Raw genomic sequence first — 19243 nt, forward strand, 5'->3', positions numbered from 1 at the left:
CCAAGTAACTTGTTTGTTTACTTTTTAAAACTGAGTTTCTACCATATCAGACATATTTATGAAAGGGCAGCATGAGATGTTAGCCACTGCATACATATTCCCATGTTCATCGAGTAGTCCAAAACAGTCTAAAACAATGTTAGCAAGAGAATTTATAAAGGATTCTGGGCAACGATAGCCTTTGCAATAGAGTCAGCTATAGTAGCTAATATTTGAGACAGATTTCTAATAATAACTCTATATACATTTATGCCAAGCCAAAGAAGAACCATTCTACAAAAGATGCTCATTTAGAGTGATTTAAGCCTGCTGGAAAATTCCTCTTTATTATTTTTATTTTTAAATATGGAACGCTTCATGAATTTCCGTGTCATCCTTGCACAGAGGCCATTCTAACCTCCTCTGTATCGTTCTAATTTTAGTATATGTGCTGCCAAAGCAAGCACAATTTCTCGTTAATCCATGGCACAAATTAAGAGATACAGAACAATGTTCAGTTTCCAGTTGCTTATGAAGTGACAATGGTACTGTTAGAATCTCTAATCCACATTGGTCCTTTATTTTCCACTTGAGACAAGGAGTTGCCCACACATATGGTTGATCATTAAATCCTCCACAGATAAAAATATATCCTGGAGGGGCACAAGAGACAGTTCCTTGTGTGATACTTTGTGTGTTAGAAATCACCAATTGGGAAGCACTGGTAATATTTATCCAAGGGTCCATTATTGAATCATTGTATGGTAGATTACTTCTTACCAGTAAGAAGGGATTAGGGTTATAAAGTTGTCTACAAACTGTCAACTTATCTTTCTTTTGGTTTTCTTAGTTTCTGGCATAATTTAGCTGCAAACCCCTCAATATAGGTTTTTCCTACTATTAGATTTAAACAAGAGTCTGAATATATGAATCTAAAAACCTAATCCTGTGGAAAGAACCAGATGTGCAATTTTTTTTTTTTTTTTTTTGAGACAGAGTCTCGCTCTGTCTGTCAGGCTGGAGTGCAGTGGCATGATCTCAGCTCACTGCAATCTCCGCCTCCTCGGCTCAAGCAATTCTCCTGCCTCAGCCTCCTGAGTAGCTAGGATTACAGGCGTGTGCCGCCACGCCTGGCTAATTTTTGTATTTTTAGTAGAGATGGGGTTTCACCATGTTGGCCAAGTTGTTCTCGAACTCCTGACCTCAGGTAATCCACCCGCCTCTGCCTCCCAAAGTGCTGGGATTACAGGCGTGAGCCACTGCGCTTAGCCCAGATGTGCAATTTGAACAAATAGTCACCCTTGGAATATTAGTGAAATTTGTTACATGGTGAACTAGAATATCTCTAAGATCATGTAGGGATTCAGGTTTAACATGACATGGTCAACATTCAGTCTAGTTCCCTGCAAAAGCTATCAATTATGAAATCTTAATTATCACATTATCTTGCCATATATAAACAGAAAAGAAAACAAAGATTTCATAGTGACAGAGGAGAACAGTCTTGACCTGTGATCTTGGGAAAGCTGTCCACATCTAGGATGCCATTTGCTTCTGGAGAAAAGCTTCCCTAGTCAGCTTTACCTTGAGATCTCCAGTGGATTTACTGTCCCAAGAGTCTGGAGGGGCTCTCTTGAGTTGAGATATAGGGATCCAAGGCTTGAGGCCCTGAAATTTTGCAGTAGTGTGGGTGGTGGGAAGAACTTGGTATGGTCTTTTGCAGTGAGGCTCAAGGGCAGTCTTTCTCTGGTGTTGCTTCCAAAAGACCCATTCAGTGGGTTCTAGATCATGAAAGATCTAGTTGTCATCAGCTGGTGGGTCACAAAGAGTTTCTTTTAACTGGTAAAAATATACGTTAGCATAATGCATTAAAATCTTTCAATATTAAGTCATGTCAGAACTTATAAAAGTGTGAGATTCGTGAGGTTCTATTATTAGGGCCATACACCTTCCGGTAACTATTTTATAAGGGGTCAATCTGTGTTTTCCAAGGGGGGTGGATCTGACTGCCATCAATCAGTAATACCTTTGAACAAGGCAATACAGTCAATTCAGTTAGCTTTGCCTAATACCATTTTGTTTGTAATAACTTATTTAACTGCTTTATAACTTGTCCAGTGAAATGAGCACCTCTACCACTGGAAATTTCTCCAGGAATATTCCATAAAGTAAACACATTTCATGATAACCTTTTAGCTACTGTTATATCAGCAACCTTCCTGCATGACGGGAAAGCTTCTGTACATCCAGAAACTATTCATTGAAGGTAGGAATTGAGTGATGTCCATCTGTAAGTATTCAAATGATCCAGCAGGTGCTGGAAATGTATCATCTGAGTATTTTATTGTCTTGTCAAAATTATGGGTTTGACAAACCAGACAGTGGTTATAAACCATTTTAGGAATTTTAGAACAGACAGCCTGCCAGTATTTTTTTAAATAATTGGGATTATTTTATCTCTCCTGTGATGAGTTAAGGAGTACAGAGCTTTTAATAATTAAAGCTTTAAGGACTCAAGAAGGACCAAGCAACTGTCCAAGCCCTCCATTAGCCCACACTTAACATTGAATTTACATCCTTTTAAATACCAGTTGATTTCTCCAATTCGGGCACAAAGCATTGTTTATGAAATAGTTCATCATAGGTAAATTGACTTGGATCAATCTTATGGAGCTCATTCAAATTGTATATCTTAACAATTTCAGTACTGGCTGACTTAGTATGAAAACCTGCCAAAGCATTTCCTTAGCAACCAATTAATTGGTGTTCTGCTTGATGTGGGGTTAGTGGTTTTATGAACCAATCAATTTATTCATTAGCGTTCTAGAAATTCTTATCTAATCTAATTGGGTGAACCTAGGGTTATCAGAAACCTATGTTGTCAGAGTTCTTTCCATGAATCCCCTCAAAGATGAAAAATTTAGGTTTATAGTTGTTTTCAGTAGCTTTCAGGAAAATACCAAAGTAAAACAATTAACTGTCTGTGGATGGCAAGACTTTAAATGATAATAGTTAAATGTCTGATGAAAATTAATTATAATGCAATTGACAAGAAAATTTTGTTTCCTTTTCTGTATATACAGTATTTTTAAAAAATTAAAATTACAAGTGATAGTAATATGTCAAGACTATCAAGTTTCTGGGAATTTCATATAATTTCTGGAAAACATATTAATAACATACTCATGCAATATAACTTAAAGATGGTTCAGCAACACTTATTATTTGACAATGCTTCCCATGCAATTTAACACATCAAATAAGCCTAATTAGTTTAACATCTCTCTTTTTTATAAGAAGAGAGGAAAAAATTCCTTTGAGAAATTCCAGAAGTCAGTTTGGAAACTTCCAAAGTTGGTTTGAGGTCGAAAGGCCTTAATTTAATGCTTGATTTTGAGAAGTGGTTAAAAAATGTCAAAGGGTTTAAAATACTTAATTAAAATAGGATCATAGGTCACTGGCAACAGTAGTCATTTAAGCAGAGTGATAATTAAAATACTTCAAAGAAAGTTACATAATTATAGAAAAACCTTAGCTTTTTAAATAGAGAGAACTGTTTTCTTGAGTGATCAAAAGACTTATAAAGACCACACGAAGCACAGGAAATTGTCTTTTTAAAAAAATTGACATATTTTTGTTATAGAGGGTACATCTGTAGGTTTGTTACGTGGGTATATTGCACCCAGGTAGTGAACATAGTACCCAATAGGTAGTTTTTCAACTCACATCCCCCTTCCTCCCTCCCCTATCTAGTAGTTGGCAGTGTCTGTTGTTCCTCTGTTTATATCCATGTGTGCTCAATGTTTAGCTCCCACTTATAACATGTGATATTTGGTTTTCTGTTCCTGTATTGGTTTGCTTAGGATTATGGCCTCCAGCTTCATCCATGTTGCTGTAGAGGACGTGATTTCATTCCGTTTTTATGGCTGTGGAGTATTCCATGGTGTATATGTATCATATTTTCTTTATCCAATCAATGATTGGTGGGCACCTAAGCTGATTCCATGTCTTTGCTGTTGTGAATAGTGTGGTGATGAACATTATGCATGCATATGTCTTTTTGGTAGAATGATCTATTTTCCTTTGGGTATATTCACAGTAATGAGATTGCTGAGTTGAATAATAGCTCTGTTTTGAGTTCTTTGAGGAATCTCCAAACTGCTTTCCACAGTGGCTGAACTAATTTACATTCCCATCAACACTGGGTAAGCATTCACTTTTCTCCACAGCCTTGCCATTATCTGTTGTTTTTTGACTTTTTATTTTTATTTTATTTTATTATTATTATTATTATTATTATTATTATTATATTTTAAGTTTTAGGGTACATGTGCACAATGTGCAGGTTAGTTACATATGTATACATGTGCCATGCTGGTATGCTGCACCCATTAACTCGTCATTTAGCATTAGGTATATCTCCTAATGCTATCCCTCCCCCCTCCCCCCACCCCACAACAGTCCCCAGAGTGTGATGTTCCCCTTCTTGTGTCCATGTGTTCTCATTGTTCAATTCCCACCTATGAGTGAGAACATGCGGTGTTTGGTGTTTTGTCCTTGCAATAGTTTACTGAGAAGATGATTTCCAATTTCATCCATGTCCCTACAAAGGACATGAACTCACCATTTTTTATGGCTGCATAGTATTCCATGGTGTATATGTGCCACATTTTCTTAATCCAGTCTATCATTGTTGGACATTTGGGTTGGTTCCAAGTCTTTGCTATTGTGAATAGTGCTGCAATAAACATACATGTGCATGTGTCTTTATAGCAGCAGCATGATTTATAGTCCTTTGGGTATATACCCAGTAATGGGATGGCTGGGTCAAATGGTATTTCTAGTTCTAGATCCCTGAGGAATCACCACACTGACTACCACAATGGTTGAACTAGTTTACAGTCCCACCAACAGTGTGAAAGTGTTCCTATTTCTCCACATCCTCTCCAGCACCTGTTGTTTCCTGACTTTTTAATGATTGCCATTCTAACTGGTGTGAGATGGTATCTCATTGTGGTTTTGATTTGCATTTCTCTAATGGCCAGTGATGATGAGCATTTTTTCATGTGTCTTTCGGCTGCATAAATGTCTTCTCTTGAGAAGTGTCTGTTCATATCCTTTGCCCACTTTTTGATGGGGTTGTTTGTTTTTTTCTTGTAAATCGTGAAGGACCTCTCCAAGGAGAACTACAAACCACTGCTCAATGAAATAAAAGAGGATACAAACAAATGGAAGAACATTCCATGCTCATGGGTAGGAAGAATCAATATCGTGAAAATGGCCATACTGCCCAAGGTAATTTATAGATTCAATGCCATCCCCATCAAGCTACCAATGACTTTCTTCACAGAATTGGAAAAAACTACTTTAAAGTTCATATGGAACCAAAAAAGAGCCCACATCGCCAAGTCAATCCTAAGCCAAAAGAACAAAGCTGGAGGCATCATGCTACCTGACTTCAAACTATACTACAAGGCTACAGTAACCAAAACAGCATGGTACTGGTACCAAAACAGATATAGATCAATGGAACAGAACAGAACCCTCAGAAATAATGCCGCATATCTACAACTATCTGATCTTTGACAAACCTGAGAAAAACAAGCAGTGGGGAAAGGATTCCCTATTTAATAAATGGTTCTGGGAAAACTGGCTAGCCATATGTAGAAAGCTGAAACTGGATCCCTTCCTTACACGTTATACAAAAATTAATTCAAGATGGATTAAAGACTTAAACGTTAGACCTAAAACCATAAAAACCCTAGAAGAAAACCTAGGCAATACCATTCAGGACATAGGCATGGGCAAGGACTTCGTGTCTAAAACACCAAAAGCAATGGCAACAAAAGCCAAAACTGACAAATGCGATCTCATTAAACTAAAGAGCTTCTGCACAGCAAAAGAAACTGCCATCAGAGTGAACAGGCAACCTACAAAATGGGAGAAAATTTTCGCAACCTACTTATCTGTTTTTTGACTTTTTAAAAATGGCCATTCTGACTGGTATGAGATGGTAACTCATTATGGTTTTGATTTGCATTTCTCTGATGATTAGTGATGATGAGCATTTTTCATATGTTTCTTGGCCACTTGTATATCTTCTTTTGAGGAGTGCCTGTTCATGTCCTTTGCCCACTTTTTTTTTTTTTTTTAGACGGAGTCTCACTCTGTTGCCCAGGCTGGAGTGTAGTGGCGCAATCTCTGCTCACTGAAACCTCCGCCTCCTGGGTTCAAGCGATTTTCCTGCCTCAGCCTCCTGAGTAGCTGGGATTACAGGTGTGCACCACCACACCAGGCTAATTTTTGTATTTTTCATAGAGACGGGGTTTCACCATGTTGGCCAGGCTGATCTCTAACTCCTGACCTTTTGCCTACTTTTAAATGTTTTTTTTTTTCTTCCTTGTTGATTTAACTTCCTTATAGATTCTGGATATTAAACGTTTGTTGGATGCATCATTAGTCAATATTTTATTCCATTCTGTACATCATTTGTTTACTCTGTTGATAGTTTCTTTGGCTGTGCAGATGCTCTTTCATTTAATTAGGTCCCGCTTGTTTTGTTTTAGTTGCAACTGCTTTTGAGAACTTAGCCAGAAATTCTTTGCCAAGACCAATGTCAAGAAGGGCATTTCTTAGGTTTCTTCTAGAATTTTTATAGTTTGATGATTTACATTAAAATCTTTGATCAATCTTGAGTTAATTTTTGTATGTGGTGAAAGGTAAGGGTCCAGTTTCAGTCTTCTGCATATTGCCAGCCAGTTATCCCAGGACCATTTATTGAAAAGAGATCCTTTCTCCATTCCTTGTTTTTGTTGGCCTAGTCAGAGATCAGATGGTTGTGTGTGGCTTTATTTCTGAGTTTTCTATTCTGTTCTACTGGTTTATGTGTCTGTTTTTGTACTAGTATCATGCTTTTGATTTACAATAGCCTTATAATACAGTTTGAAGTCAGGTAGTGTAATGCCTCCAGCTTTGTTCTTTTCCTTAGGATTGCTTTGGCTATTCAGGCTCTTTTTTGGTTCCATATGAATGTTAGAGTAGTTTTTTCTAATTCTGTGAAGAATGATGTTGGTAGTTTGATAGGAATAGTGTTGAATCTGTAGATTGCTTAGGGCAGTATAGCTATTTTAACAATATTGATTCTTCCAATCCATAAGTATGGAATGTTTTTTCCATTTATTAGTGTCATCACTGATTTCTTTCAGCAATGTTTTATATTTCTCCTTGTAGAGATCTTTCACCTCTATGGTTAGCTGTATTCCTGGGCATTTCATTTTCTTTGTGGCTATTTTAAATGGGATTGTGTTCTTGATTTGACTCTCAGCCTGGACATTATTGGTTTATAGAAATGCTATTGATTTTTGTACATTGATTTTGTATCCTGAAACCTTACTAAAATTATTTATCAGTTCTAATAGTCTTTTGGTGGAGTCTTTAGGGTGTTTTAGGAATAGAATCATACTGTCAGCAAAGAGAGATAGCTGACTTCGTTTTGGATGCCTTTTATTTCTTTCTTTTGCCCAGTTGCTCTGGCTAGGACTTCCAGTAGTATGTTGAATAGGAGTGGTAAGACTGGGCACCCTCATCTTGTTCCAGTTCTCAAAGAGAATGGTTCCAGTTTTTGCCATTCAGTATGATGTTGGCTGAGAATTCTTCATAGGTGGCTCTTATTATTTTGAGGTATGTTCCTTTAATGCCTGGTCTGTTGAGGGTTTTTATCATGGATGTTGGATTTTCTTAAAAGCTTTTTCTGCATTTATTAAGATGATCATATGGTTTTTGCTTTTAATTTTGTTTATGTGGGGGGTGAATCACATTTATTGATTTGTGTATGTTGAGCCAACCTTGCATCCCAAAAATAAGGCCTACTTGGGCCGGGCATGATGGCTCATGCCTGTAATCCCAGCACTTTGGGAGGCTGAGGCAGGCAGATCACGAGGTCAGGAGTTGCAGCTAGTCTGGCCAACATGGTGAAATCCCGTCTCTACTAAAAATATAAAAAATTAGCTGGTGGCTACTCAGGAGGCTGAGGCAGGATAATCGTGTGAACCTGGGAGGCCAAGGTTTCAATGAGCTGAGATCGTGCCATTGCACTCCACCACAAGTGACACTGCAAGACTCTGTCTCTAAATAAATAAATAAATAAAGCCTACTTGATTTTGGCATATTAACTTTTTGCTATGCTACTGGATTCAGTTTGCTATGTTTTATTGAGGATTTTTGCATCTATGTTCATCATGGATATTGGCCTGAAGTTCTCCTTTTTCGTTGTGTCTTTGCCAGATTTTGGTGTTAGGCAGTTGCTGGCTTCATAGAGTGAATTAGGGAGGAGCCCCTCTTCCTCGATTTTTTGGAATAGTTTTAGTAGGATTGGTACTAGTTCTTTTTGTACAACTGGTAGAATTCAGCTGTGAATCCATCTGGTGCAGGACTTTTTTTGGTTGGTAGGTTTTATTATTATTATTATTGCAGAGCTCAGTATTGGTCTATTCAGAGTTTTAATCTCTTCCTGATTCAGTCTTGGGAGATTGTGTGTTTCCAGGAATTTATGTGTTTCCTCTAGATTTTCTATTTTGTGTGTGTAAGTTGGTCATAGTATTCTCTGAGGATCTTTCGTATTTCTATGGGATTGGTTGTAATATCATCTTTGTCATTTCTGATTATGCTTATTTGGATCTCTTTTTTGTTGTTAATCTAGCTAGAGGTCTACCAATCTTGTTTATTTTTTATAAGAACCAACTCTTGGTGTCATTGACCTTTTGTATAGATTTTTGCATCTGAGTTTCATTCAGTTCTTCTCTAATTTCAGTATTTTTTTTCTTCTGCTAGCTTTAGGGTTGGTTTGTTCTTTTTTCCTAGTTCCTTTAGGTCCAAAGTTAAATAGTTAATTTGAGCTCTTTCTAACTTCTTGATGAAGGTATTTAGTACTATAAACTTTCCTCTTAACATGTTGAGCTACACCCTGGAGATTTTGGTATGTTGTGTCTCTATTTTCATTAATTTCAAAGAATTGTTTGATTTCTGTCTTAATTTTGTTGTTAACCCAGAAGTTATTCAGGAGCAAGTTGTTTAATTTCCATGTAACTGTGTAGTTTTGAGAGGTCTTCTTGATATTGATTTATATTTTTATGCACTGTGGTCTGAGAGTATGCTTGGTATGATTTCCAGTTTTTGAATTTATTGAGACTTGCTTTATGACCGAGCATGTGTTCGATCTTAGAATATGTTCATATGGAGAAGAGAAGCATATATATTCTGTGGTTGTTGGATGGAGTGTTCTATAAATGTTTATTATGTCCAGTTGGTGAAGTGTTAAGTCCATAGTTTCTTTGTTAGTTTTCTGCCTTGATGGTATGTCTAATGCTGTCAGTGGGGTGCTGAAGCCTCACTGTATTGCTGTGTTTGTCTAAGTCTTTTCATAGGCCAAGAAGAACTTGTTTTATGAATCTGGCTACTATAGTACTGGGTGCATATATGTTTGGTATAGTTAAGTCTTCTTGTTCAATTAAACCTTTATCATTATGTAATGTCCTTCTGTGTTCTCCTTAATTTTTGTTGGTTTAAAATCTGGGTTATTTTATATGGGAATAGTGACTCCTGCTCTTTTTTGTTTTTTTGTTTGGATAGTGAATCTTTCTCCATCCCTTTACTTTGAGCCCGTGTGTACCATTACATGTTAGATGGGTGTTAGCTTGCCACTCTTTTGCTTTTATGTGGGATGTTTAGCTCATTTACATTCAGGGTTATTATTAATATGTGAGATATTGATCCTGTCATCATGTTGTTAGCCGGTTGTTATGTAGAGTTGAGATTGCTTTGCAGTGCCTGTGGGCTATGTGCCTATGTGTGTTTTTGTGGTAGCAGGTGCCATTCTTTCAATTCCATGTTTAGCACTCCCTTAAGGGCCACTCGTGAGGCTGGTCCAGTTAAAATGAATTCCCTCAGCATCTGCTTTTCTGAGAAGGGTTTTATTTCTCCTTCACTTATGAATCTTTGTTTGATGGGATATGAAATTCTTGGTTGAAATTTCTTTCATTTAAGAGTGCTGAAAATAGTACCCCAATCTCTTCTGGCTTGTAAGGTTTCTGCTGAGAGGTTTGCTGCTAGCCTGATGGGTTTCCCTCTGTGCATGAATTGACTTTTCTATCTTCCTTTAAGATTTTTTCTTTTACCTTGACCTTGGTGAATCTGATGACTATGTGCCTTGGGGATGGTTGACTTATATGGTGTCTAACCAAGGTTCTCTGTATTTATTCGTTTTGCATGTCACCCTCTCTAGCAACATTAGGGAAATTTTCATGGACTGTATCCTCAAATATATTATCTGAGTTGTTTATTCTCTCTCTCTCAGGAATACCACTGAGTCATAGATTTGGTCTCTTTATATAATCCTGTATTTATCAGAAGTTTTATTCATTTTTAAAAATTATTTTTCTTTATTTTTGTCCAACTGAGTTGATTCGAAGAACTGGTCTTTGAGCTCTGAGATTCTTTTCTCAGCTTTGATCCTTCTGTTAATACTTTTGATTATATTATGAAATTCTTGTAGTCAATTTTTCAGCTCTAGAAGCTCAATTTGGTTCTTTTTTAAATGGCTATTTCATCTTTCAGCTCTTAGATCATTTTACTAATTCCTTGGAATCCTTGGGTTGTGTTTCAGCTCTCTCCTGAATCTCCATGAGATTCCTTGTCATCCAGAGTCCACATTCTATGTCTGTCATTTCAGTCATTTTTGATTGGTTAAAAACCATTGCTGGGGAGCTAGTGGACTTGTTTGGAGGTAAGGGTACACTCTGGCTTTTTGCATTGCCAGAACTCTTGAGTTGGTTCTTTCTCATCTGAGAAGGTTGGCGTTCCTTTAATTGTGGTGTAAATTGAGTATAGTTAGTTGACTTCGTTTCTGGATGTTTTCAGAGGGCCAATGCTCTATGCAGGTTCTTTATTTGTGGCTGAATTCTTACCCTTGGTCTTATAGGGGGTTATATTAGCAAAGTATTTTTGTTGTTGTAGTTTGGGCTGCAGTCCAGTAGATGAAGCTTAAGCGTATTTGCTGGTAGAGGCTCTTACTCTGCTGCATGGCTCCTTTGTATTTCCTGCCACTTGCAAGCTTGCTCTGTGGTGCAGTGGCAAGAGAGGTGACCCCTTCACTGAGTTTACTCCTGGGCCTTGGGGAAACTCCTTCCAGTCACTGGCACTGTACCTGCATTTCTTTTGTTAGATGTTTGGGCTGCAGGGTTCTCTCAGTCAGAGGCTGAAGTAGGGAGATAGACCATACCTTTTCAGTCTGGCTCTGTGGAGAAAGGCATGCCTATTCCTGCTGCGGCCCATGAACCCACGTGACTCAACCCTCTTAGTGCTCTGAGAGTGTGGGCTCCATTCCCACTCGAGTGCCTTAGTACTCCTAGGCTATGCACTGCAGCCCTGGGGAGAGATCAAGGTTTTTGTTCCTTCCCCACCTTGGGGGCAGCAGGGGTGGGGCTGCAGTGGCAGCAATGGCATACAGCCTGCCAGTTACCTCAGGGGGTGCCACCCCAAAGAAATGCATAGCCATGGCTAATTTGAGTGATCAGCTAGGGATGGGGCAGCTGTGCTGTGGGCCCAAGCTTGGGAGTAGGTGGGGTGGGGGCTCTGCCTAGGGAAGACCAAAGAAGATAGTTTGGCCTCTTCTCCATAGGATGGCTGTGGTGTGCTATAGGCCTGCAACAACAATCAGGCTGTTGGTTCCCTTTCTAGCCTGGGTGTTGGGGGTGATGGGTGGGTATTATGGTGGTGGCAATGACAGAGGGCCTGTCAGTTGTCTCTGGAAGCTCCACCCCAGAGAAATGCAGAACCACCACTAACTGATCAGGTGGGAGTGGCGCAGCTGCTCTGGGGGCCTAAGCTGGAAGGCCCTGCCCAATCAGGAGCAGCAAGTTCAGAGAGCTGCATGGAAAACAGTCTGACCGCCTTACCGTATGGCAGCTGTGGCATTCTGGAGGCCAATGACAGTTCTTAGATTCTTTACTCTCTCCCCAGCCTGAGGACAGCAGGGGCAGGGGCTGGGCTGTAGCAGTGGCAATTGCAGCAGGCTTGTCAGTTGCCTCTGGGAGCTCCATCCCAGAGGAAAGAAGAGCGATGACCAGCTGGAATGTTCAGGTTGGGGTGGGGTGGCTGTGATTGGACCTTTCCTGATGAGGTACAGTCTGCAGTTCATCCTCTCCTCAGCACCGTGCATGTGGTACCTATCCTAGAGGTGCACGAGAGAGCCTGAGCTCCTTTGTTTGTAGGGCTATGGCAGCTGGCACCAACATGCTCGGAGATCCAAGGCTCATGGAGCTCAATGTGGGCTTCAGTGGTAGCTCTGCACAGACTCCACAAGCTCTCTGTGTCGATCTGGAAGCCCAGGGGAGCTGGGGGCCTCTCCTGTGCCCAAGATTACAAAGCTCATGCAGACATGTGGTCCTTGGGGACTCTCACTCATCCTTTCCTTGCAGCTGGGAGCCTCCTCTGGCTCTGCACCAATCCTGGGTGGGCAGCTGTCCTACCTTGCTCTTCTTTGCTTTCTATAGGTCGCTGTTGCTTCTTTGATGAATCAAAACATGGCCTCCTGTATGATCCACTTGAAGATCTAGTGTTTACTTGCCACTCTGCCTCTTCTCCATGAGAGCAGCATGCACTAACTGCTTCTAGTCAGTCATCTTGACAAGTCAGCCATCATGGCATTTCTTTAACTGACTTTCTTAATTATCTTGACAAAATGCAGAATATTTCCTTAGCCAATTACCTAAAAGGTAAAAACAAAACAAACAAACAAAAAACCTTTTCACAATTTCCTATTAAAAGTAGACCAGTACCTCAAGAAAAAGTTGTTTTAACATAAAGGATGAAATTCTAATTTCCCTTCATAGTGTTTTTGATATTAATGCTTAATTTTTAGAAAAATTTATAAATAGCACATCTAATCTTAGCTAGCTTAATCACGTATAAAATTTCTTTCCCAAGGTTTCCCTTCTACAGACTTTTTGTATTAGTCCATTCTCAATGAAGAAATGGCCAAGACTGGGTAATTTGTAATGGAAAGAGGTTTAATTGACTCACAGTTCCACATGGCTGGGGAAGCCCCAGGAAACTTATAATCATGTTGGAAGGCAAAGGAGAAGCAGGCACTTCTTCACAGGGCAGCAGGATGGAGTGAGTGCAAGCAGGGGAAATGCTAGATGCTTATAAAACCATCAGATCTTCTGAGACTCACTCACTGTCATGAGAACAGCATGGGGGAAACCACCCCCATGATTTGATTATCTCCACCTGGTCCCGCCCTTGACATGTGGAGATTATGGGGATTACAATTCAAGATGAGATTTTGGGTGGGGACACAGCTAAACCATATCACTTTCTAATATCCAGTCAGTTTTTTTCCCCAAATAGTTCTTTCTCATTTTGGATCAATCATTCTACTCTAGAACAAAAATTATTCTCTTTTTGTTTTAACAGAACAATACACATCCTCATAACTTATGCTTTTCCTTACCAAAAGCACATCTTACCTATATTGTATACTTGCATATAAAGTTGTTTTCCTTATTATTTCTAGTAATTTTAGTTACATATTTTAATTAGAATTCTTAGCCCTTTATGACCTTAATTTCTAGTGAACACTAGGAAGCAAGCAAGTGTGAATATCATGCCAGCAGTCTATAGATTGGAAAACCTGTGAATTATAATTCTAGGAGCATGTACTTTTTTATAATACATTTTTTCAGTGTGGCACAGAACATTTATTAACAGTCCCAACTGTCTTTAGTCTCTCTGTAGTAAGAAACTGTAGAGGAAACAAACTTTTATTTCTATCCTGTTAGGGCTTTTTTTTTTTTTTTTTTCCCCATCCTTCGTAAGAATGTTAAAAGTTTCTGGTATAGAAAGGACATTTTTCACATGGGAATTCTATCTTACCTCTATTTAACTCTTGCTTTTAACAATTATGCTTGAAATGCTCATAAAGATGAGACATTAAATAGCTAGCCATCACCTTAAGTTATTTTTCTTGCTGACAAGCTATGTCACATAGAGATAACATGAACTTATTTTACTAAATAAACCTAGGGGAGAAGAATTGTGCATCTGTATTATACTAAATGCCGACAACTCTGAAGGTATGCCTGTGTTAATCAAGCCAATATACTTTTATTAGCTACTATTTACCCAAGATTGTCCAAGATTATGTCAACTTGAAAAATATTTTAGGTTTGTTTCTAAGGGTTTAAGGAATACCTATTTTATATAAGCACTTATTTTTCTTTAAGCCAATTAAATGGTTCTCTTTTACAACTTAATTTTGGCAATACCATAAGGAAAAAGAAATATATTACACATTCATAACATACATACTGACATATATAAATATAAACATAAAAACAGATCTTGTAGTATTCATTTAAAAATTTTAGCCAGGTGCCAAGTACAATAACACAAAGCTCACTAATCTGGAAGTGAATTTTTTTCTGGCCCATGGAACAAGATTACCCACCCACATGGCTAAAGCTTTTGACTGATGTTTGTAGAAAAGACTTAAGATTTTTTCCATTGGCCTTCTCTAAGGAATCTTTTAAAGAGGAAATCTTTGATTCATTTCGTTTCTTAGATATTTAATACTTCTGTGTATCCATTAAAGAATGTGTCCCATTGCTTTTGTGGTATGTTGGATCCTTTCTTCTCTAATGTGCCTCACAAGTGACCAATTTTATCTGGGTTAAAACTTCACTGTGGCCACTGTAATTCTAGCTTGTCCTTAGTAAGGTTAACACATTTTTAAAAAAATGCACAGGTTCTGGGACCATAATTTTTGTACATGGAGAAAATTGTGCTTATTTTTGGTGTTTTTAAAGCGATACATTGGGTTGACATACGTTATGCACATGTACCCTAAAACTTAAAGTATAATAATAATAAAATAAAAAAAAAGAAGCTAGCAGGTAGCTTCACTGATATTTCTTTAAGGCAAGTTTTTCTTTTCCTTTTTCTTTATCGTTGTCTTCATCCTCTTCTCTCTCCTTTCACTCCTCCTCTGAAGGTATTCAGGAAGAAGATGGCAACATGTAGGCAATAGTCTTTCTGCCACTGGAGATGTTTTATCGTGTTCAGAGAAACTAAATGAGATATACCGGAATCCTCGCATACTCAAGTCCTGCAGTTGGCCCTGCAGAACCTTCATATATACAAAAGCCCTTCATATATGCAGATTTCCATTCCTGCAAATATTGTATTTCCAATATGTGTTTGGTTGAAAAATATCAGTTTAGAAGCTGATATTATAAGCTTGTAAACTGATATATTAAGCAGACCTACGCAGTTCAAACCCATGTTATTCAAGGGTCAACTGTATATTTACAGGTCACCTTTCATCTGAAGGACTTTCATGTCTGCTACACAGGATGTTATAATGATCTATTGTCAAAAATGTTCTTTGCAACTTACAGAAACTTGAGAGTACAGCTTGTATGGCTCAACAGAATTCTGATAAACTCAAGGAGTAAAAAGAGAGAAGAAATAAAGGCAGGTTTGAAGAATGAGAAAGAAATGATAGTCTTTTAGACAAGGAGTTAAGTATTCAATTTGCCATATTTTTGAATTCCACCAAGCTTTGGAACACTCTCCTTGGCCCAGAAAAACTATCAGGAAACCGTACTTGAGCTAGGCTGCTAGTGAATGTTTGCTATACTTTTGATTTTTTATGGCCCTGTGTAGGAGAGAAAATGCTGAGCAAATATTTGCACATTGCACTGTAAGGAAATAAAAAATGCATTAGAAGTGAATCAGTTGACCTCATGTTGTTTCATTAGAAGCAATTTCTTTTGGATTGTCTCATTGCCTATAAATGTTCTTCCTTTGCATCTTAACAACAACTCTGTCATGAGTAGTCTATGACTAGCTTATTTTTTCCACTTTTGCTGCCCGTGAACATGATAAGGACCTCTCCCACTCTTTATGGGGCCTGTGTTTTGCATCCTGCAAAGACCAAACACAGTTAACATTGAATACATCCTTTTCTTTAGAGGAACATTTCTCAAATTATCTCTAAGTTTTCGGTGTTTTACAGTAAAATGGATCAGGTCTAAGGGTTCTCTAAGAAAATTTAGCATTTGACATTTTTATTTTTATAGCAATTGAAATACATCAGTACAACCATATTCAGAAAGGGCATTATATCAGACACTGCCAGGCTATTTTAGATGTTTGTCACTTTTGATCATAGTTAGTTTTTGGCCTTAATAATAAGTATTATTATTTTACTTATTGCCAGTGAGTGATAGGATAGAGCTTAACTAAATGCTTAAACGATGTGCTTGGATCCCCACATAGATCCACAGTTATTATATTCCTTAGGGTTTTGCTATAGCTACATAGAGGAAAGGAGAATTCAGTCATCCCAATGCACATGGTACCCTGGGCATGCTGAACTCAAAAGAATCTATACTACAGCAGCTATATGCACAATATAAGTACCAATTTAGTTTCACCAAAAATCATCACTTTATATTAAATTCATATCACTGATTTGAATTTTATTGGCCGACCTTTTTAAGTTTTATATATGTTAAGATTCTATAATTATATACAACTCTAAGTGTAAGAAAAGTTATTGCTAGTTTTATGTGGGTGCATATATAGGTAATATAATAAAAAATAATTTAGATTGAAGGTTTGTGTGATAACTTTTCTCCTTATAAGGGTTTTTTCCTGGAGTGATATCATTAAAGCATTTAAAACAGATTTTATGAAGTAACTACTGATACTAGAGGAAAGAGCTAAGCTCCATTCTAATTTGTGCAGAGTGACTGGGTATTCAGGGAGAATAAGGGAGTAGGGAAGAGGAACAGCAGGGGCCTGAGCAGAGTCAAGGAAGTGAAAAATTACAAAAATCAGGAAGTGGAGGTTTGTCCCTGTAAACTCATGTGGGTTTGTTATCTGGTGCTCATCAAAGTTAGACTCCTAACCTTTCTTAGAGATTGGGAGACAAGAGCCCTATCTTCAGGCATTGGCTGGAAGAAACTGTCAATTCTTCTGTCTACCTTGAGTTTTCTCAGGCAGGAACTTTAAGGGGTAGGAGGGTAGGACCATCCTAGGGTTGTGGCCTTGGGCTTTTAGAAACTATTAATAGATTCGTGTTTGTTAAAGTCTTTACAGGTTAATGTTGAGGCCAAGCTGAGAAGAGTGCTCAAAGGAACCTGGATAGACTTTGATTAAAGAGAGAATTTTTGTCAGTGATAATTACAGAATGGCACTTTCTTATAAACAGTGACTGCTATGTATTAACTGTTGTTAAGTGAACTTGATTTTAACATATTAGCTGAAAAAATATGAAAGATTATGCTCTTCATTTCAGGGCCGAGATCTGGACGATAAAATTCAGGAATATAAACAAGCTGGAAAAATCTTTCCAGAAAATCAAATAATAGAATGGTTTATCCAGCTGCTGCTGGGAGTTGACTACATGCATGAGAGGTATGTTCATTTGCTACTGGGAGCATGATATATTTTTAACAGTCATGTTTGAACTTGAAAAGTGAATTTTTTTTCTATAATTGAAAGAAAACAAGTTCAAAAGGTATATGGCTATAATTAAACATCTATAATATGTTTTTCCTTGAGAAAACTGTTGAATGATTATATCTAGAGGATTTACTTGCATAGCTTTTTGTTGCTGTTCTAAAACTCAAGTTGGCCTTGAATATAAGACAGAAATTTGTATTAAACACATTTCATTATGTCTGATCATGTCCTGTGAATTACAGGAAGTTCTCAGAAACCTTTGGCATCCTATGAATTTATTGTATCTTACAGCAGGCTTGAGTTGTAAATACCTTAGTATGCCACAAATGAATTGTGTGGTCGCCTTGGAATGTGTCAGTCAGTGCACACTTAGCTAGGTTCACATCCCAAAAGAGCTCAGTAATTGAGACAGAATGTATTCTTTCACCTCAGAGGGATAAGTATTCAGATAGAAAGTCAGTTTTGATATGAAGTATCTGATAATGAAGGTCAATTATTTTGATTATCTATGATTTACATTTACAATCTCTGCCTCAAAAATGTATTTTAAAACTTTTAATGAATTTTTATAGGTCAAAAGTAAGAAGTTTTAGAAGTTAAATATTTTAGAGACCCATAAAATGATATGAACACGTTTGAAAAGATGAACATACATAGACAAAAAGGAAGTGGATATTCTGAGGTGTCTGTGGTCGCTTTCACCTTGGAAGTGGGCGTTAACACATGGTACCATTCTTCTTGAACGAAAGGGGGTAATTTATAAAGCACACCAAGGTCTAACTATCCACGGATGTCAGATTGCTTAAATGTGTCATCTGTACTTTCTGACAGCATAAAAAGTAATCGGATTATTCTGTAATTCGCCATGTATCTTCTAAAACACATGCTTGTTGATACAGATAGCTACTGATTTATTGACACCTCATAACAATCTGTTTGATGATGTCAAACTATCTTAAGAAATCTTTTATTAAAAGATTATTTGACTTAAACGAATCAAATAATCTTTTAATAAGCTACCCAAAGCTACTGACTGTAAAACTTCTGTGTACATACATTTATATTGGTATTTCTTTTATTTCTTTATTTCTTAGCATATTGTTAGGTTATATTGCAAGAAAAACAACTAAAAAACAACACATATTAAGATGCTAGCTATGGTATTCTATGCACAAAATACAAAACTGGAATTTGGTTGATTTAAGAACCCAAATATTTTTGATACCTTTAAGACTGCTTAGTAATAGTTAAAATAAATGAGTTTAAAATAACCCTTTGAACAGAGGCTTATAATTTTTAATCCTTTAATATTCAAAGAAAGTCATTAAATGAGACTAAATATTTGGATATTTGTGAATCTGTGGATCTGAAATACAATCCTTTGTGATTCAGGTAACAAGTGATGGTGCTTCTTAGTCATTATGTTATTATAACCAATTACTGTAAAATTTTTATGTACAGAGAAATTACAATTTTATGTTTCAGTTCGTTCATTCCTTCATTAGATAGTGATAAATTAAAAATAAGTCTCAACCTCAAAGAGCTGTTAGTAAGCTAGCCGACATAAAACATGTACCCTTATAACTATAAGCCGTGTACCGTGGTGGATGTGCACAATTCAGTGTCTCCACTATTCACCAGATTCATGACCTTGAGCAAGCTGGTCATGAGAGCAAGCTCTCCTCTCTGAACCTGTTTCCTCATCTATTAGATTGGTGCAAAAGTAATTGTGGTT

At 37.5% G+C, this 19243-nt stretch overlaps 1 protein-coding gene and 1 non-coding gene across 35 annotated transcripts in view; one reads left to right on the plus strand and one right to left on the minus strand.

The window, feature by feature from the left end:
* Positions 1 to 19243, plus strand: part of NEK11 (NIMA related kinase 11) — a 323672-nt gene that overhangs the window by 66380 nt on the left and 238049 nt on the right. For 29 of the 34 annotated variants that reach the window (XM_063704183.1, XM_063704186.1, XM_063704189.1 and 26 more), the window contains one exon: positions 17342 to 17460. In XM_063704183.1, the coding sequence (XP_063560253.1) occupies positions 17342 to 17460 (119 nt within the window). Of the gene's footprint in view, positions 1 to 5148; positions 5275 to 17341; positions 17461 to 19243 lie in introns of all 34 variants that reach the window. The other 5 variants (XM_063704181.1, XM_063704179.1, XM_063704180.1 and 2 more) reach the window with 1 other exon arrangement.
* Positions 340 to 446, minus strand: LOC115934103 (U6 spliceosomal RNA). Its single transcript, XR_004069951.1, has one exon. It is a non-coding gene; the product is annotated as a U6 spliceosomal RNA (small nuclear RNA).

This window comes from Gorilla gorilla, chromosome 2 (genome assembly GCF_029281585.2).
Source record: "Gorilla gorilla gorilla isolate KB3781 chromosome 2, NHGRI_mGorGor1-v2.1_pri, whole genome shotgun sequence".
Classification (NCBI taxonomy): domain Eukaryota; kingdom Metazoa; phylum Chordata; class Mammalia; order Primates; family Hominidae; genus Gorilla; species Gorilla gorilla.